Source organism: Cupressus sempervirens, chromosome 3, assembly GCF_028749045.1.
Source record: "Cupressus sempervirens isolate cs-2001-9-10 chromosome 3, ASM2874904v1, whole genome shotgun sequence".
Classification (NCBI taxonomy): Eukaryota; Viridiplantae; Streptophyta; class Pinopsida; order Cupressales; family Cupressaceae; genus Cupressus; species Cupressus sempervirens.
The window spans coordinates 90,903,745-90,930,190 of record NC_143120.1 but is presented as its reverse complement, the minus strand read 5'-3'; the positions used below and the strand labels follow the sequence as shown (position 1 = coordinate 90,930,190).

The 26,446-nt window shown below is 34.5% G+C and overlaps 1 protein-coding gene across 6 annotated transcripts; it reads right to left on the bottom strand.

Moving 5' to 3' along the window:
- On the bottom strand, positions 1 to 26,446 carry LOC149564924 (putative inactive purple acid phosphatase 16). Of its 6 annotated transcripts, none has more exons than XM_089818465.1 (6): positions 26,168 to 26,446; positions 25,886 to 25,984; positions 24,600 to 24,821; positions 23,784 to 24,066; positions 23,075 to 23,249; positions 1 to 368 (listed from the first exon to the last, which is right to left on the bottom strand). In XM_089818465.1, exons 2-6 carry the CDS (start codon positions 25,914 to 25,916, stop codon positions 153 to 155), a joined length of 927 nt encoding a protein of 308 aa, XP_089674591.1. In that variant the 5' UTR covers positions 25,917 to 25,984; positions 26,168 to 26,446; the 3' UTR covers positions 1 to 152. The 6 variants fall into 6 exon arrangements, with proteins under 6 accessions (XP_089674591.1, XP_089674592.1, XP_089674590.1 ...); XM_089818466.1 differs by having other exon boundaries at positions 26,097 to 26,424; XM_089818464.1 differs by having other exon boundaries at positions 26,106 to 26,424.

The following is a 26,446-nucleotide window of genomic DNA, read 5'->3' as shown; positions in this document are numbered from 1 at the left end:
TTTAGTATGCAAGTACTAAGAACCACTCTTATGAAAATTATTGAGTTTATATACAACGAAATCATAGGACAATGGTCTTCTTAGGTGAAAAAGAAAACAAATCAAAATCTAAGTGAATTTTTACCAACGTAGATAGAATTTAAGTCAAGCTTTCATGCAGAAGATATTGTAATATGACTATGGCTTGTTCCATCCTCCATTCTGATCCATGATTTAAGTTCAGAATTTTCTTCAACAAGCTCTAAAATTCTAGCCCCTCTTGGCCAACTACCATAACCTCCATAACCAGTATGCCGAGCAAAACAAAGCCACAGATTCTTCCGTGGGCAACACCAATCCAAACCATGGTTATGACCAACAAATACAGCCTGCATACACCAGTAGACATAAGTGCTCTTAACAATAATTTGAAATAAAATTATGGCCCCTGACAGGTTACCTTGAAATATTGTGACACTATTCTTACCACTTCAAGTTTAATTGCAAGAGGCTCTTACCCATTAAATTTTAACTCATAATAAATTTTAGAGTGTGACATGCAAAAATTCTCTTGATCCTATGTAACAACTAGATGGCTCCTCAGTGCTCGTATACAGATGGTGACTGCTATGCTCTACTAATGTCAATTGTATAAACCTTAACTTGCAGACCTGGTATATATATTGATTGTAATTGTGAATTACGGATATATAAGGTAGTTTGGATTGTGCTGTATGGAATGTATTATAAATGCAATGGATTGCAGATGTTCAAGATGGATTTGATTACAAGTTGAGTCCTATTGGCCTTCATTTCACATCTTATTTTCTGGTCTGATATAATTTCTTATTTAAAAGTAATGATCTATATTTTAGAAAGTATGTAATGTCTCGTTTCATGCATAAAGGTTATATGGTACAAAATGAAATTAAAATTAATTATTAAATACTATTACCTTAAATTAAATAAAAAGTTAATATTATATGTATTTATATAGTGAATTTAGAATAAAATTAATTAAACTCACTATATAATCATAACAGTATGAGAACTGATTGGAACAGGAAAATAATATTATAAAAGAAGAGCTAGGGATGAAAGCAGATATGAAGAAGATTTAACATTTATTTTTTAATGATTTGAGAGCTTCTCTAAAAATGAAAAAAAACTTGGGATGCATCTGGGAAACTGTTTTCAATAGTGGAAAATCTATCCTAAGTGGGCTTGGAAGAATTATTCAGATTCTTCAATTGGGCTGTCAATGGACGTTCTGGAGAACAATAAATTTAGAAATGATCAATATGTACTCAGAGCAGTTAAAAGACAGAATATTATATTGGCATAAGTGGGAGTTTGTAATAGTATTCAATATTAATGGTTAAATATGTGGTTGGAGATTGTCAATGCATGTTTGGAGGGAGTTTGAAATATGCGGAGGTAAATTTATGGATTGTGAACATCATGGTTAGGTTTTAGAGACACAGCAGACATCAAGCGTATCAAATTATCACTGTCAGTTCCAATAAACTATCATAGGAATATAGAAGTGACGGAGTATGCATGAAAACGCAGACTGGTTGTTGTTTGCCTGCAAGATCATGATCCAATGAACCTAATACTACAGTTGTATATACACAAGATATAAGTCCCTATTCTTTGTGAACATCATCAAACTTCTATGCTGGTGGATTGCATTCACAGAGCATTGTGACACTACTCTTGTTGGGTTTTCATAATCCGGATTGGTTGAGTGTTGAACTTCTCGGAAAGAATATTGCAGAATGCAGGGATTAATCCAATGATAAGGTAACTGCCATAGCTGCAATATAAGCAAAACTTCTTCTGTAGCGGCATCCACTCCTGGAAGCCCAATATCCAATCTGTTATTCAAAAGGAAAGGTTTGAAATATTCTAAGCAGCTCTTGTTAATATCTGTAAGCAATAATAGAATTGAGGTTTGTTGATGATTATACTCTACCTACAGTGATATGTATTTCCAATATAACTTTACAAGTGATAATCTGTAATATGTCATACATTACTCATAAGGCTGGAACTACTTCATGTTAGAATGTGAGGCTGATGCTTGTCATTGATGGCAACATCCTTATCTCAACCTCAGAAGCTTGGTGCTTATGTCGTGTATCGGTTGGATTCATACTAGATATCTTCCTTCATTGATTTCCTGTATCAGTTGAAGTGTGTTACCCTTGGCTAAGTATTAATGGCTTTACCATTTTGTGCCTCACTGATGGTTTGAATTGTTCTGGTTGATCGTGCTTTTGGGTCGATCTTCTGTGATACATGTGGTTCGATTTTGGTCCCAGCAGTTGTTCCTAGCATGTTCAATCATAAACATTGATACCAGTGATCATTGTGACATCATGTTATGTTTGACGATCCTTGCATTGCTTGAGGCAATGTGTCATTTCTCAAATCTATTTTAGCCAATAGAAATGTGGTGTGCATCCAAAATATATAGATCATTTCAAGAGGGGTCTATGCAAGTCCGTGAATTTGATTCATACAATCTTGTTTCTTATATGCTAGTTACATATGGTAGTGTGAGCTTACTCAATTACTTGATTCGAGGGGATGCAAACAGTTGTAAACGGAAATTGCAGAGGCTTGACAACTTCATTCTGTGGTCGTTCATACGTCATCTTTCATGTATTGGCTATAAGCCTGTTGGTAGTGAGCCCTTTTATATTTCTGGGGCATGGCCATCCTAGCAGTTAGCCTACCAACAAAACCTTTACATATTGCAGTGAGCATTTTAGGCAGTTATCCTTGCTATACAAAATCACCTTAACCAGTGCCCCACCTCAATCAGTGTTTTCCATTTCATGAGAATTAGCTTCTTTATGGTTTTTCCCAGTTTGGATTTTCCACGTAAATCTCAGTGTTGATTGTATTTATGTTTCTGTGCATTCATATTTATCCTTACATTGGTAATTTACTATGCTATAACTGACAAATCTTAAGTGGCGGTTGAAGTATTAACCCACAAATCAAAAACAAAAATGTGTGGGAATAATTGATTCACCTCCCTCTCAATTATTTGGCATGTTTAACAATTGGTATCAAAGCTTGGCTCCTCGGTGTTGAGCTTAACCGCTTGAGGAAGATCCATTGGCGCACGAATTGAATACCCTATGATTGATGGATTGGGCTGCAGTTCATGGAATGATCAGATGAAAGGTTATCTGGTATCGATTGGTAGTTACAAGACTTGGAAGCAAGTGGAGACTATGTATGTGTTCTCTCAAAATTGCTTACAAATTGCATATGAAATCAAAGCATATGAAGAGAATGAGAAAGAAAAGGTATGCAATTACTAGTGCTTTATCTAAACCAGAACAAGCTAAAGTTATTTCTTTGAAGACTGCTAATAAGGTTTGGGAAACATTTAGAGAAGTCTATGCAAGAAATGATAAGGTGAAGCTTTTTAAGAATTGACTGCAAAGAGATATTATGTGAATCCTAGAATGGAAGATAGTGAAGGTATCAAGAGGTATTTCCAGAAAGTTGAAAGTGCTGTAAATGAAATCAAGAATCAAGACGACAACATAATTGATGAAGACTCTATAGAGAAGATTTTAATGAGATTATTTGACAGTTACAATGAAAAAGTTTCAGCTATTGAAGAAATTTACGAAGGAGCAAATGTTTGGCACATTGACAGGTTTGAACTAAGAAAGTTTGGCAATGACGAGAGTATACAAAAAACAGCTTACCAAAGTTGAAAAACCTAACAGTGATGATGAAGAAGAGATGGAAGCTAGCTTTTCCATATGATTGAAGAAAGGTATCGGCAAGTATAAAGGTATATTACCTCTGAAATGTTTTAGATGTGGTAAAGTTGGCCATTTAAGTACTAGATATTTGGAGAGAGGTCCTCGACAGAAGTTTATAAGATCCAATAAAAAGGCTTACTATGTGAATGAAGATGCTAGTATTTGTAATGATGAGTAAGACGGTGAAGATTATTTGTTTTATGTTGAAGAAGATGAGGAAGAGGTCAAGAAATCTGAAATTGATATATCTGACATTTGTGTTAAGATTAATGATATTGAAATTACTTTACATGTTAGAAGGAAAAAGAATGAATGCTTGATAGATTGTGGTTATTCTCATCATATAACTAAAGATATGAGTAATTTTGTTTCACTTGACATGTATGATGGTGATCTTGTTAGATTTGGTGATGGCAAAGCAATATATATTGTTGGGAAAGGGTCAATTACTTTTGATGGAAAGCATTACACTAACAAGGTTTTTTATGTGAGGGGTTTGTATCGTAACTTGTTAAGTATTGGAACAATGTGTGAGAATGGATATGATGTTATTTTCAAGAATGAAGCTTGTGAGATCAAGAAGAGCCTGGAAGCATTAATTGTAGTTGGCATGGAAGCATTAATTGTAGTTGGCAAGAGAATCAACAAGATATGTACTAGTTGGAAGGAGCTACAAAAGGATGCTTGATTTCTCAAGCTGATGACAGTTGGCTGTAGCACAAAGAGCCTGGAGAAGTTAAGTTGGAGTATGTATCGACAAAGGAGCAAATTGCAGACATATTCACAAAACCTTTGTCTAAGGTTACTTTCGAGTATTTCAAAGGGAAGTTGAGCATTTTGCCCCAACCTAGTGCTTGTTAGTATGCATTGGTGTGCAATAGTTTTGCACATTATATCTTTCTGGATCAGTGCTAGTGTTCTTCTACTCAAGGGGAACAAAGCATGTTCATCTATATCTTTTTGGAGTGTTGGTGTACCTCCTCTCAAGAGGATCAAAGTATGTTTGACAAGTGGACAAAGTATTTTTTCTTCTTATCCCTTCGTTATTGTTGTTAAAGGGGGCGAGTTTTTGAGAGTTAGGAGACTTTTGGTGATCTTTCTATGTTTTTTTATTGATGATTGATGCCAGTAATGACAAAGGGGGAAATTCTTAAACTATGAAGTTGATGGTTGTCGTTGATGTCAACATCCTTATCTCAATGTCTGGTGTGTCGATTAGTTGTGTATCGACAACTTGGTGCTTATGTGGTGCATTGGTTAGATTCATACCAGGTATCTTCCTTCACCAATTGCCTGCATTAGGTGATGTGTGTTACCGTTGGTTGTCCTTGGTGTTGAGCTTAACCGCTTGAGGACAATCCATTGGTGCACAAATTGAATACCCTATGATTGATGGATTGGACTACAATTCATGGAATGATCAAATGAAAGGTTATCTAGTATCGATTGGTAGTTACAAGACTTGGAAGCAAGTGGAGACTATGTATGTGTTCTCTCAAAATGGCTTACAAATTGCAGATAAAATCAAAGCATATGAAGAGAATGAGAAAGAAAAGGTATGCAATTACTAGTGCTTTATCTAAACCAAAAAGAGCTAAAGTTATTTCTTTGAAGACTGCTAATGAGGTTTGGGAAACATTTAGAGAAGTCTATGCAAGAAATGATAAGGTGAAGCTTTTTAAGAAATTGACTGCAAAGAGATATTATGTGAATCCTAGAACGGAAGATGGTGAAGGTATCAAGAGGTATTTCCAAAAAGTTGAAAGTGCTATATATGAAATCAAGAATCAAGATGACAACATAACTGATGAAGACTCTACAGAGAAGATTTTAATGACATTATTTGATAGTTACAATGACAAAGTTTCAGCTATTTAAGAAATTTACGAAGGAGCAAATGTTTGGCACATTGACAGGTTTGAACTGAGAAAGTTTGGCAATGACGAGAGTATACAAAAAACAGCTTACCAAAGTTGAAAAACCTAACAGTGATGATGAAGAAGAGATGGAAGCTAGCTTTTCCATATGATTGAAGAAAGGTATCGGCAAGTATAAAGGTGTGTTACCTCTGAAATCTTTTAGATGTGGTAAAGTTGGCCATTTAACTACTAGATTTTGGAGAGAGGTCCTAGATAGAAGTTTATAAGATCCAATAAAAAGGCTTATTATGTGAATGAAGATGCTAGTATTTGTAATGATGAGCAAGACAGTGAAGATTATTTGTTTTGTGTTGAAGAAGATGAGGAAGAGGTCAAGAAATCTGAAATTGATATATCTGACATTTGTGTTAAGATTAATGATATTGAAATTGCTTTATATGTCAAAAGGAAAAAGAATGAATGCTTGATAGATTGTGGTTGTTCTCATCATATAACTAAAGATATGAGTAATTTTGTTTCACTTGACACATATGATGGTGATCTTGTTAGATTTGGTGATGACAAAGCAATATATATTGTTGGGCAAGGGTCAATTACTTTTGATGGAAAGCATTACACTAAAAATGTTTATTGTGTGAGGGGTTTGTATTGTAATTTGTTTAAGTATTGGAACAATGTGTGAGAATGGATATGATGTTATTTTCAAGAATGAAGCTTGTGAGATCAAGAAGAGCCTAGAAGCATTAATTGCAGTTGGCAAGAGAATCAACAAGATATGTACTAATTGGAAGGAGCTACAAAAGGATGCTTGATATCTCAAGTTGATGACAATTGACTCTAGCACAAAGAATGTGTAGCATAAACTTTGATAATTTGAAAAGGATAAGTATTGCTGAAGTTGTTAGAGACCTATCACTTTATTAGAAAAAAAGTTGAGGTTGACGAAGTTAACTTGGAGTATGTATCGACAAAGGAGCAAATTGTAGACATATTCACAAAACCTTTCTCTAAGGTTACTTTTTGAGTATTTCAGAGAGAAGCTAAGCATTTTGCCCCAACCTAGTGCTCGTTAGTATGCATTGGTGCACAATAGTTTTGCACATTATATCTTTCTCGATCTATGCTCGTGTTCTTCCACTCAAGGGGAACGAAGCATGTTCATCTATATCTTTCTTGATCAGTGTTGGTGTACCTCCTCTCAAGAGGATCAAAGTATGTTTGACAAGGGGAGAAAGTATTTTTTCTTCTTATCCCTTTGTTATTGTTGTTTAAGGGGGCGAGTTTTTGAGAGTTAGCAGAATTTTGGTGATCTTTCTATGTTTTTTTATTGATGATTGTTGCCAGTAATGACAAAGGGGGAGATTCTTAAAATGTGAAGTTGATGGTTGTCATTGATGTCAACATCCTTATCTCAATGTCTGATGTGTCGATTAGTTGTGTATCGACAACTTGGTGCTTATGTGGTGTATTGGTTGGATTTATACTAGGTATCTTCCTTCACCGATTGCCTGTATTAGGTGATGTGTGTTACCGTTGGTTGAGCATCAAGTGTATTATTATTTTGTGCCTCAATAATGGAATGCATCATTCTAGTGGATCATTTTTTTAGGTCGATCCTTGATTCCTTTGTGATGTTTGTAGTTTGATTTCAGTGTTTGGTTGTTGTTCTTTGTATGTTCAATCATAATCATTAGTACTGGTGATTGTTGTGACATGTTATGTTCAAGGATCATTACATTGCTTGAGGTGGTGTGTCCTTTCTCAGATCTATTTTAGCTGACAGATTTGTGGTGTGCATCAAATTTATAAAGAAGACCATTTCAAGAGGGATCTATGTAAGTACACAAATTCAAGATTATTTATTTAATTCATACAAACTTATTGCTTATAAGTGAGCTACATGTGATGGCAATGCAAGATTAATCAATTAGTTGATTCGTGAAGGTTCAGACAATTGTAAATTGGAATTGTAGAGGCTTGATCACTTTATTTTGTGGTAGTTCATACTTCATATTTCATGTACTAGCTTTAAGCCTCTTCACAGTAAGCCTTTTGTATTTCTGGGGTATAGCCATCCTAGCAATTAGCCTACTCGAAGAACCCTTTCATATTGCAATGAACATTTCTGATAGTTGGCCTTGTTGTAAAAAATCATCTTAACCAGTGTCCCCTTAGTCAATGTTTTTCATTTCATGAGAATTAGATTCTCTGTAGTTTTTCCTAGTTTGGAATTTTCACGTAAATCATGGAGTTGATTGTGTTGGTGTTTTTGTGCACTCATGTTTATCTTTACATTGGTGATTTAAGTGGTGGTGGATGATTATTAATTACTGATAAAATGCAAATGATTGCTGCAAATGAAATAACATTGTTTGTGATTTCTATATTTTTCCAAATACAACAATCTCTCTCCATTTATATTGAGAATAAACCTATGAAGAGACATGTCCCTTCAAGGGACATGTCTATCCATTAATTATATAATTAATATAATAGTAAAAATAATTATATATATAACCTTATATATAGTAAACACATTATATCTTATAGATTATTATTCGTAGGTTTATCCAACTAAAGCTACAAAACATTAACACTCCCTCTTAGCTAGGAAGGATAAACATGTGATAAATATTACATCATTGGTAATATTAGGATATCACATCAAAGAAATCTTTGTTCAGAAGACTTCCATTATATAATATCGTATGAGTATTGACCTATCAAAATATCAACACATGATATTCACCAAATACTCTTTTGATATCATATTAGGTAACATGAGTATTGGCCTATCAGAGCATCAATCAAATGATATTCACCAAGTACTCTAAGTAATGGCCTATCAAAGCATCAACTAAATGATATTCACCAAGTACTCAATGCAGTAATGGTCTATCAGAATATCAAGGCAAGATATTCGCCAAATACCTATCATATATCTATACAAACAACTTATAGACAATCAATTTAATAGCATCTAACACTTGTTGTTGATTTACAAGATAAAGCCTTTCATGATCTATTTCAACATTTATTCAGCATGTATATCATGATATAAGTTATTGTAAGGTCATCACCTTCCAATAACTTCTGCAAGTACAAGTGATAATCATTTGGAAGTCATCACTTCTTCATGATGTACATATAAGTTATTGTAAGGTCCTCACCTTCCAATAACTTTTGCAAGTACAAGTGATAATCATTTGGAAGTCGTCACTTCTCATGATGTACATAGGAGGGTTCCCATACACATGAATTCATTATTTATACCATCATGTGGTGTTGTCATGACATCCATCATGGATTATATCAGAGAATAAGGTTTTCACCTCAACGTATATCTCATGGAGAAGAATGTATTACAAGGAATTTCACTTGGAACTTCTTCACAAAGAAACACTAACCTTTTGACCTCCTTGTTAAGGTTATTTCCAATAAGGTGTTAAAAACTCCCCTTGAATCTGAAACATATCTTCTATATGCTCCCTCTCTTTGGCCAAGGTTGCCTCTAATAAATTGTTATGCTCTCTAGTTCAACAAGTATCCATCTATATAGGAATATTATGGTCCTTGGTTCACATAGAACTTCATCCCATGAATCATAGTCCCTTTAACTATAATAATTTTATGATTAGTAGAGAAACCATCTCAGCATATTCTACTCCTTCTGAACCAATATGACCAAGATTCTTGGATGCAAACTGAGACATGTCATCTATTTGCTCCCTCTTTGACAAATGTGCCAAAATCCTTCTCATTATAGAAGGGTACTCATATTAGGTAGCATGCCTTATGTACCATTTTTCTTTTCTTGAATTAATCCATCTAAAATCTCAACTATTGTTTCCCAAAACAACTGCCAATGCTTTAGATTTGTAATAATGATAAGGTCCATGCCTAATACATAGCCCCAACACACTCGTAGCACAAACCAAGTACATTGTTTACAACAAATCTAATCAAATATATAGATTTGGCACATGTCTTTACAACTTAATAGTTTCCAATTGAATGGAAACTTCAAAATATCTTGAGTATCAAATTCCCTAACACTGATATTCCTTGAGAGTAAATTCTTTGATCCATCAGATCATTATGAAAGCTTTGGTGTAGAAGCATCTTCTTGAATCATGCTAAGAGTTCACTGGCATTGATCTTGTAACTTCACCAATAATGAGATCATTGACGAATCTTCCTTATTTCCGACCTTGATATCTTCCTTTATATTATATATATAATAGATAAATAAATCTATCCATTTATTATTTCAATCTGCTGCATATATTATTCTTATACTTGAACCCTCCTTATTCTTTAATTACTTTATTTCACAGACTTATTATACATATCAGATTTGAATCTGAATATATATATTTATCCTTTTATTCCTTTATACTTCTCCTACGTCTGACTTACTTCAGAAACTCCACTCTTCGACTTCACACTCTTAATTCTTTCCCACTCTCTCACATTTTCAAATGAATCAACCTCTTCTTATACTAAACAAAGTCAAGGGACGTGATTACTTATAAGTTAAAGTCATATCTTTTACTTTATTAACTTACACCCTTTTAAGTATGAACCTTAATTAATTTGGATTTGTTTATTGTGTTTATTCTTCAAGGTTTGCGTGGATGAGAAAAATACACGTTAAACATTCCTGTGGCTGAGAATCACACTTTGCTATTTCCTTTCTTCTATTGCCCCTGATTATGGAGTATGTGTTCCACGTAATCCTTATCTTACTCTCCTATTTTGACTGGGCAAGATAGTGAAGTTACACGTCCTTCCTGACAATACAAAATGGTGATTTGATCTTGCATTTTGTGGATGACCTTCCTTATTCCCAAACATTGCCACTGCACATAATTCGGATATTCTATTTGTATGAAGTTATCTTGGAGAAAATACATGTATTCTGGTGGTTAGTTATTGATATACTTCAGAGCTCAATCTGTGGTATTTTATTTGTGCCCACTTCTTTGGAACAATATGCGATCTGATAAGTTTATAAACACCGATGACAACTCTGCCACCATGGAACTTTGTCGTTTCAATGCAATTTGGCTTTGTGCATATTAAATGCTTTGACTCCAGATGTTCGAGGCTCATAATAGCATTGCAGACCATTTCACGATTTCCATCTAATCGCTTTTTGTAAGCCTTATTTGCTCCATATATTGTGAGATCTGAGTTGGGACAATATTATATTATCGAGCCTTTGTTGTCATTTGAATAAATCGTTCTTTGATAGAAACTACTTCCAATAATCATCCATGGAATTGTCTCAAAATATCCTACGTGCCATAATTGCACTTTGTAATTGTGATCTTTGAAAATGGTTATCGCTGCAAGGACTTCCGTCAGAGCATTTTCTATGTCAGCTTCAGTCTTTTATTGCCATTAAATTGTGACTTGAATTTTACTGTGTTTAGATTGTTCATACGATCCGTTTCTCTGTATATGGAATTTACGATACTTGCCATTCTACAATATCCAAACTATGTAGTATATATCACAGAGCATGGTTTAACCAAATCGTCTTGACCTTCCTCTTACTGATTGCTACATCAGAATATCCCATCTTATGTTTCCATCACTTTTATATGTTCAATCGTGTGAGACCAGGATAGATCAGTCTTTACATCATGGACAAGATATAGTCTTCGAAACCTCCTTTATTACTGTCTTTTTCATGGATAATCTATTTTTTCTTGTTAAATCTGCTGAATATATTGTTACCCATTTATATGTTGTTCTTTTCTGAATGTTAATGACTGTGTAATGTCACAGCTCTATATATATGCAACATTCTTCACATATCGCAAGCTATTTAATTTATATTTCTACTTTTATATTTACTTCATTTGTTTTCTTGCTAATGACTGTAACATCATCACAGATCGTCTTCATCTTGCATAGAATAGGGTGTAAGGGCTTTCACAAATCTGTATATATTTTCCAGTGTTACCCCGGCACAGGGGTGCTGAGGTGCAGGGGAACGTCAGGACGAATTTCAGGTGCAGGAAAAAAATGGCCTCAATTTGGGGATGGTGGGGGGACAACAAAGGTGCGGCGGCGGGGATGCGAAAGGGGAGGGGAGGTGGTTGCATAATATAATATATATGACTGAAAATGCTAATTATGAAATGATACTTCAATATATTATATAACATACCAAATATAGTTGAATAGAGATAATTGAAATGTGATTCACAAACCATAAGTTCAAACTTGAAACTTGAAACTTCATAACCATTACCAATGACCATTTAACAAATTAACTTAGTTGAAGATGCAAAATTCAAAATTCATTGTTCAAATATGAATATCATATATCATAAAGATGCTCATGATGACAATGAGCTGAGTAGCATGAAACAGTGAAATGAAATAATGTATCGCAGCCATATCAAAGTGAGTACAATCAACAAAATGACAAAATGTCAATAATGAGAATGGAATCATCCCAAGTGCTCTCTACGCATGCATAAAAAAAAAATTAAAAAAGAAAAGAAAAAAATTTTTTTTTTAAAACTATTTGGGCCATTCAACCAGCCGCACCCCGCGAGCACCCTCGAAGCACCCCGCAAGCACCCTAGGAGCACCCCTGCACCCAAGCACCCGTGACACACCCAAGCACCCGCGAACCACCCAGGTGCTCGATAGGTGCAGCCAAGGTGCGGCGGAGCATTCTTGGCCAATGGGGGTACTCGGGTGCGTGCGCAGACCAGGTGCTTCAGGTTTTTGACCTGGGTGCACGCACCCAGGTTATGCTGATGTTTTCAGACATTCTCCACAAGATTATGCTATTTTGTTCTTTGGCTAGTTATTAGGAAATATAAATTGCATGACAACTCATATCACTATTTATTGGTCAGTCTGAAGGACTACTTGAGATATCATGAATACCGATCTCTGATCTCTACAATAAAATTTCTCTCCCAAGATTGAAACATGCTCTAATACCATGTTAAAATGCAAATGATTGCTGCAGATGAAATAGCATTGTTTGTGATTTCTATATTTTTCCAAATACAGCAATCTCTCTCCATTTATATTGAGAATAAGCCTATGAAGAGACATGTCCCTATGTCTATTCATTAATTATATAATTAATATATATATCTATATAGTAAACACATTATAACTCATAGGTAATTATTCATGGGTTTATCCAACTAAAGCTACAAAACATTAACAATTACTAACCAGCAGATCAAAAGTTTCATTAAGTGTGTGAAAATAATTGATTCATCTCTCTCTCAATTATTTGGCATGTTCAACACTTCTTATTATTAGTCATTTGTTCCTATGCATATATTGGTTTATGGAACTGTATATTCAAACCTGCAAGCAAACTGTTTGACAAAATACATATGATTGGGTTTGTTTGATGAAATACATTTGATTGGGACTGAATGATTCTCTAGTACAAATAGGCAAGGGGCATTACATAGTATTGAATGAGTTCTACTGATATTGTTTATAACTTTAGATATTTGATTCTAATAAATTCTGAGTTTATATGCTATGTAGGAACAATACTATATTTTTGGTTGTTTCTAGTCTTGATCAATGAATACTAACTTATTAATGAATATTGATTTCCATTCCTATGAGCTGAGATTATATTTATTACTTTCCTTGTATATCTCTATACCATGATGCTTATGGTGGAGTGGTGGACCTCCCTTTAATAAGTCTTGAAGAGACATGTAGGTGAGAGGGTGAAACCCAATATTGAATCACACCTCTTCCTTATTTACCCACAATATTAATTAATTATCTAATTAGTTCTTGATTGGATTTATTTATCTGTTGCTGAATGTAGATGAATCTTTGATTAAATACTTCTCACACAGTAATTAGTGATGAAGAATGGCAACAACCTTTCTTAATAGCTTCAAGATTTATTACTCGTGTTGACTTGGCAATATTGAATGATATCTCCATACTTTGTTTTGGGAGATGACAATGGAACAGCATGTCAATACTTTAATGGAAAATGATTTCTATAATCATCCCATCTTCCTTAGGCCACTGCTGATAATCTGCAGATCAACCATTTTTCTGATCATAATTTAGTGTACATATAAATCATAATTTAAAAACTCTGCAATATATAGCTAAAATCATAATATATAGTGAGTTCAATAGACAAGCAAAATAAATGGACCATATATCCGCACCAATATTTTCAAAAAATCACTGCAGTTTCTTTTAGTTGATATTGTGCTACAAACGATATACCGCCCACAAATATCGTTGACTGTATGGTCAACGGGAAAATAGACTTAAGTTGAAAGTTTTAAGTCAAAAACACCACCGTAGGTGAGGAAAGCTGCCACAAAGAGGGAAGACACTGCAGTGAGGAAAATGACGCCATACTGGACTCAGAAATGACAATGCCACACAGGAGTCACAACGCCACACCAGACAAGACTCTGAAATGACACCACAGACAGATAGCCAGGACTCAGAAATGACACCAGCCTTCTGTATAGGTCAGGATCCTTTTTTTTGGCATTTTTCTGATTTCTTTTTTTTTTTTGCATAGTTCTCAATTTAATTGCAATTAGTATAACTTTAAAACGGTTACAGACTTAAATTGAGAATGTTATTAATTTATGTTATATTTTTTTGTTAAATATATAGTTGAAACTTTAGTTTATCATTCTCAATATATATTGAAAACTTATCATCATTTATCTACTAAGTTTTAGTCTGCATATATAATAGAATCTAAAAATATACATGTATTCAATTCAACCCAAAATAACAGTAATTCTATAGGTTCTTCTAGCACGATATGTGATAAATGATGATGTTGAAATGTACAACATCATAAACTGTAGTGACCTATAGCTATAGCACATTTTTCTGAAAAGATTTCATATTTTCAATGATTTATAATAATATATAACTGTAAATAAGTAGTAGTCTGTGACTCCTAAATTTTTAATAACAGTCTGTTATAGTTAAATTTTTTATAATCAGTAACAGTCTATTAATTGTTAATAATCAGTGACAATCTATTTATTGTTAATAATCAGTAACAGTCTGTTACATTATTTATTTAACTAAATCAATTTATTTACTATAATATATATTAAAAACAGTAACATGTATTAGTAAGTCTGCAACTGTTATAAAATTATACTAATTGGCAATTGCAATTAAACTTCTTTATAATCTTTGGTATAAAATTATACTAATTGGCAATTGCAATTAAACTTTAATTTATAATCTTTGATCTTTGATCTTCATGTATCTAATAATTCTTTATCTTTCGGCTTGCAGACTTGCAATGCCAATTTGTAACTATATGAAATGGTCGGTGGCAGAGAGGAGGAACCCAATGGAAACCTGGGATCCCAAGAGCAAACAAATGACAAGTCCAATGTATCCATTGCCTTAAGTATATGACTTCAGGAATATGCCAAATGAAATACCATATTGCAAAGATTTCATGCAATGATGTTGCACCATGTACCATGTGTCCGGAGGAGGCTACAAGAGAGGTTTTGACATGCCTTCAAAAATTTGCACAAAAATCAGACAGCAAAAAAGAGGGCATTCAAGACAACGGTAACCCCAATCCGGACTTTTAGTTCTACACAAACACAAACACAAACATGTAGAGATGTTTCTTCTTGTATTGGGCCTCAAATACGAGGATCAGGAGGTGTGGGTGGGTCTTTATCAGACTTCTGGGTTCCACATAACACTCCCGATGCTCAACCCAGCTTGTTAGGCACTGCATGGAACAAGAGATGCATGAGAAGCCAAAGGTGGAAATTGCAAGATTTTGGATCCGCAATGATATTCCCTTCAATGCTTTATGTAGTCCATATTGGGATCAAGTGGTAACTTTGATTTCTATCTAGTAATATGTGCAACATGTTGGATGAGGTAGTAATGGAAGTGGGAGTGACTAATGTCATCCAAATTGTGACTGATAATTCAACTACGTATGTGGCAGCCGGGTAGACTTCTGGTGGAGAGGCATCCTACATTATTTTGGAGCCCTTGTATTGCCTATTGTCTTGACTTGCTCCTTGAGGACCTAGGAAACTAAGTTGGATGGAGAAGGTGGTTGAAGATGGAAGGAATATTGTGAAGTAAATCTACAATCATACATGGATCTTGAGCCTTATGAGAGAGCACACTAGTGGTAAGGATCTTATACGAGCAGGGATCAGATGCTTTGCTACTAATTTTCTCAACTTGCAAAGTATATCTGAGACATTATTGCCTGAGGCACATGTTTCTAGATAAGAAATGGTTAGAGAGTCTTTATGCCAACAAGCCTAAAGTAGAGAAGGTTATGAAGATTCTTTGATGCTAGCTTTGAAAAGCTAATGGAGGACATCCTCAAAGTAAGTTTTCAAGTCTTCATTGATGATTTATTATTTAATTTTGAAATATTTCCATCGTATGATTTTTTATGTCCAGGTGTCAGAACCATTGGTAAAGGTTCTATGAATTGTGGATGGGGATAAAAACCCCATGGGGTTTCTATATGAGGCTATGGATAGGGCCAAAGAGGCCATTCAGCACTTGTATAAGTCAACTGAGACCAAATATAGATCCATATGGAACATAATTGATTGTAGGTGGAATTGGCAACTCCACCAACATATTCATGCAGCTGCCTACTAGAACCCCAAGTTCTATTTCTCCAACACTTTTAGAGCAGACGTAGAGGTTCAAATTGGCTTGGACACCTGTATTTGAAGATTGGTTGTTGATTTGACCTTCGATACCGTATACTTGATGAGTTGTAGAGCTACAAGAGGGAAGAGGGGTCATTGTTTTCTTCTCTTGATTGCAGATGTAGGAGATACACCTTGCAACTAGGTAAAAAAGACCATGTGTTTAGTTTTATCATAGCATTTATTTTGCTCATGAAGTTTATTGGAAGTTTTACCACATCATAAATGCTTTTTTTTAATCTTTGCAGATCTGTGGTGGGAAGATTATGGTGTCACAACATCTAGTCTTCAAAAGCTTGCCATCCAGTTTTATCACAGCTTTGTAGTGCTTTTGGCTACAAGAGAAACTAGAACACAAAGAAACACAACAAGTTGACTCAAAAGCGCTTGAATGACTTGGTTTATGTGAGGTACAACCTTCGCTTGCATGAAAAGAAGGTGGAAAGGAAAGCTTCATATGAAGCACTTGACTTGGACGACATTGATCCATATTCAGCAAATTGGATTGTTGCTCTTGATGGTGAGGATATAGATGCGCATGTGAGTGATCCTTTATTGACTAATGAGCAGTTAGCAAAGTTTGAGTTGGAGATAGATGACTGAGATGAGGAAGTGGCAACACATGAGGAGGAATATGAGCTTGGTCATCCATCAAAGGCTTATGTTGAGCTTGAGGCACCTATTGAGGATGTTGCCACAACAACTACTTCAACACCATCCACCCAACAGCAATGATCCATTTTGAGCTCTACTCGTAGACGCAATTTATGATTGCTACTTTTAGTTTTCATTGGTATTGAAACTTGAACTTAATATGTATTCAGAAGTTGTAGTTTCATAGAGTTTGACTTCTATATGTATTTAACTTATTTATATTCAAAAATTGTACTTGTTTTTTGATATATGATTCTATCATGATGTTAATCTACTAAGTTTAGTTGCTATGAATTATTGTTTAACTCAAAACTTTGATTAATATATGGAGGATATCTCAAATCATTATATGTTCTACAAATTTGGTGTGTATGTGTGCATTTTAAAGAATATTTTAAGAAATTGTATATTTTCAAATATTCGATAAAAGTGTCGATTTATTGCTGAATTTTTGCCAATTCTGAGATTTTCAAAAATTTTGGGTCAGTCAAGATATTGCTGAAACCAAATTTTTAAACTGTGATATAAATGACTGTTGATTTGATAAGTCATAGTCCACGGTCATAAATTTGATTCTCTAATTTCTATCTGCCATTGTTTAAATCCATTGAAATTGAGATTGTTGCTGATATTAACTAAGTCTTCATATATCAGACAGCACATAGTATTTGACTTTTGATCATTCTTAATAGTCATCATTTTTTTGTAATGGAAATCCTAATAATATTGTTATTTATTTGTATAATGATTGTAGTACCTATTTATTTATATTTTGTTACTATGATTATAATTATATTAATAAATAAGATATTATTAGGCAAGAGCCTACAGCACAACGGTAAACTATGAACTTCTCAGCAAGGAGGTCTTGGGTTCAAGTCTACTCGAGCTTAAGACATAACAATAATTTTTATATTAAGATCGTTTACATATTAGGTGCTCCTTAAGAGCAACAATTACAACTTATTCAAGCTCCTTACAAGCAATCACACTAGAAACAACAATTGGAAGACCAAGAGTCACAACTTAGAATCCACTTTTTACAATGAGACTAATACAACCAATAGAAGACCAAGAGTCGCAACTTAAAGTTCCACAAAGATTTCCCTCTTGGGATTTGAACCAGGGTGTCCACAATGAGAACTCATTGCTTCAACCAACTAAGCTAAACCCCTTCGACAAGACATAACAATAATTAATATTCACAAACTATAATAAATACTCTAGGCTTCGGCAGTTTATGAATTAAAAATTACAAATAATAAATAAGATATTATTCTATATTGTTAATTGTTATCATATTTGTATATTATATTATATTATTAGTTTTCTTTGTTCATTTCTTTTTAGTACTTATATTAAGTCCTATTCTAGAAGTGGGGACATCATAGTCTACCCTTCCCAAAATTTGCTTGTCCTCAAGCAATATGAATTCAATGTGGGTGGCTCTTGTTGCATGACTATGATCTCATCTTGCTTTTCAACTTGAATTTGATAACCCCAAAATAGGAATTTCAACTTGGGGTGAGAACTACAATATATTTATAAACTTATCAAACAAAAGATATTTCACCATATTATTTATTCTCCTAAGAACAATTCAAAAGATAAGACTATCTTAACTTACAATACCAAGTCTCTGCCCTTTGATAGGTGTTTCTCTTCTCCTTGATGAATAAGCCTTCAAGGATAAAGAATATTTGCCTTACTGCCTTTCCAAGAATGTCAACCTTCACCGAGAATGTCATTAATCAAGTTTCAACACCCACCGAGAATGTCCTTGATCAAGCTCTAACACTCAAGTATTTCTTGATCAAGCTCTAACATTCACCAAGAATGTCTTAAAAGTAAATTTTGACACTCACCAAGAATGTCCTTACTTAAGTTCTGACACTGTCTTTAATCAATTTTTTGACACTCACCAAGAATGTCCTTAATCAAACTCTAACACTCACCAAGAATGACCTTGAATAATGATCAAGCTCTGGCACTCACCAAGAATGTCCCTGATCAAGCTGTGACACTCACCAAGAATGTTCTTGATCAAGCTCTAACACTCACCAAGAATGTCTTAATCAAGTTTTTACACTCACAAAGAATGTCCTTGATCAAGCTTCGACACTCACCAAGAAAGTCCTCTATCAAGTTCTGCTACTTACCAAGCATGTCCTTGATCAAGCTCTGGCATTCACCAAGAATGTCTTAATAAAGTTTAGACACTTACCAAGAATCTCCTTGATCAAGCTCTAAGACTCACCAAGAAAGTCCTCTACCAAGCATTGCTTGGATCAATCTTGATGCTCACTAATAACACCCTCTACAAGGAACCTGTTGGATAAATCTTGACACTCACAAAGAACACCCTCTATCAAGCATAGCTTAGATAAATCTCAACGCCCACTAAGAACACCCAACACCAAGCATGGCTTGAATCAATCTTGATGCTCACTAAGAACACCCTCTACCAAGCTCGGCTTGGATATTGTTTCTCAACAAGTAAACATAAATAAGTGTTATCAACTCAGTTACCAGATTCTGCTATTTAGGCTTGGGTCCTGGTACTGGTACAGTTTTGGTACTGGTTCTTCTTGGGTACTTCACAGGTTCTTTGTGGGTCCTTTTGTGAAGGACCTACAGTGGACCTGGGCACCTAGGAAGTACCCCAAGGCAGGGGGTCAGTTTATGTATGTAATTCTGATTTGTTCATCAGCATGTTCTTTCTATCAGCTTTAGATACTGTCTTGCAACAGTTTGGTAATATTATTCAAGCCAAATTTGTTCTATGTAATGACCATCATTTATGATAGTAGTGAACATCAATCTATTTCGATTCATTTGAAGGTCAGGGATTGATATTTTTTCATTTGTAGATCTAAGGACATGACTGTTGATAGATTTGTAAAAGCCAGCCAATAGTTATGTTTGTTGATCATGTTCATATTGATGTCAATTGCCAATGCATGTAAATCTGAAACTGTATCAGTATTACAATTAATTTATTTATAACTTTATTGGCCATTATGAATTTTCAGGTATCACTCTTCATTTATATTTGTAACTTCAATGTTTTAACATACATACATGCATACATATACGGACGAACCCAAACCCGCAAGGGAGGAAAATTGTCGTACCCACGTACCCGAATCTCGTATCCGTACCCGAACCGGAACCCGAATCGGCAACTTAGGTTATCAACATAAGATACCTCCTTTCAGATTGTGTTTTCTCTAGTTTGATATAAAGACTCTCAATCACTTATTTCTATTTAAGAACATGGCTCCCTTTGTCGATCTAAAATAGGTGACTGTTCTTCTATCTTCTATTGTGCTAGTCTTGATGCAATCTTCATATCTCATCATGGAGATACCTCTCTTTAAAAGAGATTACCCTTTAAAGGATCATATCTCCATATTTCTGTATTATTTCAGTCATGTCTGATTTTATGTTCATAAATTAGATATCTCTTTCCATATGACTATCCCTTCTTCGATGCCTTCAACAATTGAGAATTCTTTCCATTACCTCCATAATGGAAAGGTCATACCATGTTTAATGATTATTATATTTAATTCAATTAATCATAAATAGGAAGCTATCAATATGTTCTATTGTGATAGATCAATCTTTACTTTATATTGCGGCACACTATCATAGCCTCGGATTGAAAAGCTCCAATACTGACAATGGAATGTATTCTGGGTCCTGCTGAATCTCTTATAGTCACCGTCGTGAACTCCTTTTTCTTTATAATTCTGTTTATATCTCCCTTTTGTCTTCATTAGTCTTTCTCAAATACATTCTCAAAATAAGTCTCCTTTGCTGGTTCGCTGAAGAATCTGTATCTAATCGATGTGTGAATTCCTTTGCTTGACTGTAGAATGAGTTAAGTTGCTAAGAGTGAATCGAATCAATATATTTGTTATAATTTGTTTGATATCCTTACTTTACCATTTATCTTGCAGGATGGCGGATCATGTTCTGATACCACAATTTCCCCTGGCAGGTTACATTGAAATATTGGGACAATATTCTTACCACTTCAATTGCAAGAGGCTCTCTCCTATTAAATGTTAACTCGTAATAAATTTTAGAGTGTGACATATGCAAAAACTATCTTGAAACTGAGTAACAATTAGATGGCTTGTCAATGCTCATATACAGATGGTGACTGCTATGCTCTACTAATGTCAACTGTATAAACCTTAACTTGCAGACCTGGTATGTATATCAATTGTAATGGTGAATTACTGATATATAAGGTAGTTTAGAATGTGCTGTATGGAATGTACCATAAGTGCAATGGATTGCAGATGTTCAAGATGGATTTAATTACATGTAAAGTCCAACTGGTCTTAATTTCACGCCTTATTTTCTGGTCTAATATGATTTCTTATTTAAAAGTAATGATCTCTAATTTAGATATTATGGAATGAATTTTACTGTGAGCGTTTATGTATTTGATTCTAATAAATTCCGAGTTTATATTCTATGTAGGAACGATACTATATTTTTGGCTATTGCTAGTCTTCATCAATGATTACTAACTTATTACTGAATATTGATTTTCATTCCTGTGAGATGAGATTATATTTATTATTTTCCTTGTATCCCTCTATCCATGATGCTTTTGGAGGACTGGAGGACCTCCCTTAATAAGTCTTGAAGAGACATGTAGGTGAGAGGGTGCAACCTAATATTAAATTGCACCTCTTTCCTATTTACCAACAACATCAATTAATTATTTAATTGGTTCTTGATTGGATCTATTTCTGTTGCTGAATTGCTATTAGCAATTAATCTTGATTAAATATTTCTCCCTTAGTAATTAGTGATAAAGAATAGCAGCACCATTTCTTAATAGCTTCAAGATTTATTATTACTTGTGTTGAATTGGCAATATTTAGTGATATCTTCATACCCTCTTTTGGCTGATGACAAAGGAATAGCATGTCAATACTTTTACGAGCAATGATTTCTATAATCGTCTCATCATCCTTAGGCCACTGCCAAAAATCTGAAGATCAACCATTTTTCTGATCATAACTTAGTGTGCATATAAATGACTATTCTTTTGATAAGTTGCTGTCCATGGTCATAAATCTGATCCTCTGATTTCTGCCTGTCATTAAAATCGCTTGAAAGAGATTGCTGTTGAAATTAACAAAGTCTTAATATATTGGTCAGCACGTAGTACTTTTTTTTTTTTTTGATGGAGGGTTCAGATGTGTGAGGCAACCCAACAAAGGCACAAAGCCTGCAAGCTACCAACCAGCGAAGGCCAACACTGCAACGATTTAGGAACCCAATACGGGCCCACTCATGCCTACAACCTCTTAGGCTTCAAGCCAAGGACTGAGGGGCATCCACACCACCAAAATCGCTAGGGGCACGATCTCAGCCTCATCCCTTATGATGTCAGAGCCTTGCACTCAGCAAGACTTGATCCCTGGTGGACTCTTTGTGAGCCATTCAACTTCACCAATAGACTAATGGCCCATTGATAGAAAGTAGTATTTGACTTTTAATAATTATTATTAATAAAGTGACTGTTTTTCTATAATGAAACAGCCTGATAGTATAATTATTTATTTTTATTAAGATTATAGTATTTATTTATTTATATTTCAGTATTATGATTTTTACTATAAACAACATATTGTTATTATTTTTATTTGTTCGTTTAGTTTATAAAAAAAAAATGTTTAGACCTACTCTGAAAATGGGAACATCACGAAAAACTATAGAATAAGCTCATCTACACTTCATTTTTTTTTTTTCAATTTTCAGGTTCCATTGCTTATCCAAAAGAGAATTAATGAGGGAAATATGCATTGTTTTAGATACAGCCTGATACTGCTTCATCTCAAATTTAACCAAAACATAGATCTTTAATTGAATGTCATGTAAAGCCAAAAAAACTGATCATTATTACGTGTTAAATATCTCAGTAATGAAATGTACCCTTGCCACTCGGACAGCAAATAAAAGAAATAGTAATGGCAAAAATCAAACCATCAGAATTTAATATAAAGTTCCGTACCTTAACTGATGTTCTATTTGTCAACATATCCATTATTCCCCATTCGGCTGTTTGGAAAGCAACTTGCTCTAGATTTAATGAGCCCACACATGGGTTCTTGATTGGCGTGCCAACACAAGGGGCTATTTTTTTGTAGGCTTGACTAGGTATATGCCAAAAGACAATTTCTGGAATCCTGCAATTCATAACAACAAGCCTCTCTTATTATTGTTCTGCACATTTTCAATAGAATGCTTCCAATGACTCATCAAATCTAGTTAGTATCCTTACAATCTAGTCTACATTTTATACCAGAAAAATGTCATTTCGCTAGCTCTAACCTTATTCAAGAACACCTTATTACTCCATAAAATTATCCAACTTCAGCTAAAAATCAACAGCCACAATTATTTGGTATCCTACTTCTAAGAAACATGAAAATAGTGTTGCACGGGCATCAACTAGTGGCTAGAGTTGACATATTCAAAGCCACTCAAAAGCAGGTTTGCATAGTTAAACCCTTTTCAGAGTGTTCAACGTGAATCAGATCCAACAAGGCAGATAATACATTTTTACACATACCACCTCAAGTTAAGAAACCAAGTTGAATGAAGCCTGGCATCCTAGATGAGTTTAACATTATAAAAGAAACATAAAGTTAGAGCGTTTTGTCATCTGAATGCATTTGACAGTAAGAGATTAGACCTTCTTTTGCATATCCATTCTTTACCTTGAGTTGGGGTTTTTTCGGACTGCTGTTTTCTGGAACCATTTTGCTTGATTTTTTGAAATTACTTCAGGGTAAGAACCACCACCTGAATCTAAGAAGTATAACAAGGCTGCTGTTGATTTAGGATGCCTATAAGAAGCAATCTCGAGCACATAGTTCGAGACACTGGGCCAAAGACTTTTAGGTCCATATGATGAGTGAGACAAACATTGTTGTACATCCATCTCTAATAAGTCAACGCGGGATGTCTGTTGGAAATAGCAGTCAGTCATTTGGTCAACTCCTGGTGCAGAAACAATGGAATATAAGTTAAAACTTCTTTCTTCCTTCTCTTGAAATATTATTAATTTATTCCTGATAATTCTTTCTAAAATCTATCTTGCCATAACCGTTTGATTAGTAGAACAAAATCAGGACACTTAATAGACTTGGAGACCGCCGAAGTTTCAGATTTCTATAGTCAAAATAGAACCTGACAATTTAAAAAACCTTTCATTTTTCCAGGAAAAGCAACATGTATCTCATGTGTAGTACAGTGGTACTACTCCAGAGCATAGGTGATATTTAAGATTTTAGGCATATGTACATTCATTAGTATATTTACCATTTTGTGAAAAACAATTCTTAGTGACATCTACTTTATTCAATGGATTCCACTGCCTACTAAAAACCATTTTCAGCAGCCCAGAAACTAAGAATCAAAATCAACAAGAAAAATATAGAATCACAACCATCCATGGGCATTGATTTGCAAATAAACAATCCTACAATTTAAGATTTTATAAATTTAGAGTACACATGTAAATTTGACAGTACCTGTTGCCAAAAAGGAATCCGGACACTGAATGCTTGGCAACCCCAAGCTTCCAAACCATTCCTCAGGCCATTCAAATGCCATGTCATCATGGTTACCAAACACAGAAGCCCAAGGAATGTTCCTGCTCTTGGTGGGCAAAATGGCTTGCTCCCAGTACTTGGTTGCATTCCTAATAGGCAAATTGTTGGCTGTGATAACATCTCCAAGATAAACCACAAAATCTGGAATACCAATTACAGGCTAAAAATTGAAAATCATTTTCAAGAATTAATGACTCAACATATAGACTATATTTTCGAAAACACCCAGCTCCTTCGAAGGTTTTCATTTGTTTCAAATTTACCATAGTAAAATGAACATATGTGGGGTACGCAAAAGACACAAAAACACCAATATAATTAGTTTAAGCCATGGATTCTAAATATGTATTGCAATTTTTGTATTGATTCAAACCATGACCTCTGATAAAGTAGCAGATAAACCACAAATACCATATATGCATTCAAACTATTAAGATTTAAAAATAGCCTTTAGGCAATGTTTCCAAAAAAGCATTCAAAAATGCCCAGTAACTGTTTTTTTATGTTTTGACTTACATTCAAATCCACCGGTATCACTGACTCAGGCTAAGAGCTACATAGACCATGCATATGTAATCAACCATAAAACACAAAACTACAGGTTACTTAAGCAATATACTCTAAAAGGGCTTAATAATTCTGAAATGCCAGGCTACCAGAATAAACTATTAAAATTTAAAATGTCACTTCTAGGCTATATTTCCAAACATTTTGAAATGCCTAATCACTGTTTTTGAGTTTCGATACACTTTCAAAACCACCAGTACCACCAGTCCGAATAAGGAGCTACATCCTCAAACCATCCATATGTAATCAAACTAGGAAACACAATTTATTATAGGCAATTTAAGCCATGTACTCTAAAATAGCCAAAAATTCTGAAACATCCTACTACCAAGGTTTCATTGCTTTCAATTCTTACAATAAGTGTCATATTCCGGCAGTGTATTCAACAAACTAAATAAATATATTCAAACAATTAGAATTGTAGTTACATATATTTCAATGCAGTATTTCCTGATTGCAAATAAAGTTAGGGCTGCAAACTCTGAAATTCCCAATGACTGCTTACAAATTTAAATTGCCATTCAAATCTATTAATAACATGAAAATACTCGAGAAAACAAAGATATATATATTCAATAAAAATCATAGATGGGGAATCTAGAGCAAGCAAACGAACTAAATATTTTGCAAAACATAACCTGGGCTTTCAACGTCTAGCAGAGTGGACATAACCCTACTGGACTTCACGTCTTGCAGGGGACCCCAATCTGTCCATGCATTTTCACCATAATGCAAATCTGCAAAAATTGCAATTCTAAAGCTTGAACTGGCAGAAGAAAAACCCAACTTTTTTTGAGCGTGTGCATTTGCTACAATTACACCAAGCATTAGGAACAAAGGAAAACATACAAGCAAGACCTTAATGCACATTTTACGGGTAATGATATAATGCATGCCTATGGCAAGAGCGAAAAAATAACCTGAGCTTTCCCGAAAGAGATAAGCAAAGGCATTTTATAGTGGGATGAGCAGGAATATTTACGCCACCCAATTCTGTCAAACGTCGAATTCTTTCTTCTCAGATACCTCGTACTCGGGGATATTATCACTGGGCTGTACCGTGAAGTCTTGGTTTATCAGGGATATTCTTTGAAATATACTGTCTAATTATGGGTTTCCTCCCCGTTAAAGCTGGAAGCTGGTATCACGGCAACGTCCTGACAGCAAACTAAAACGCGCCTTACCAAGTGGGGAACACA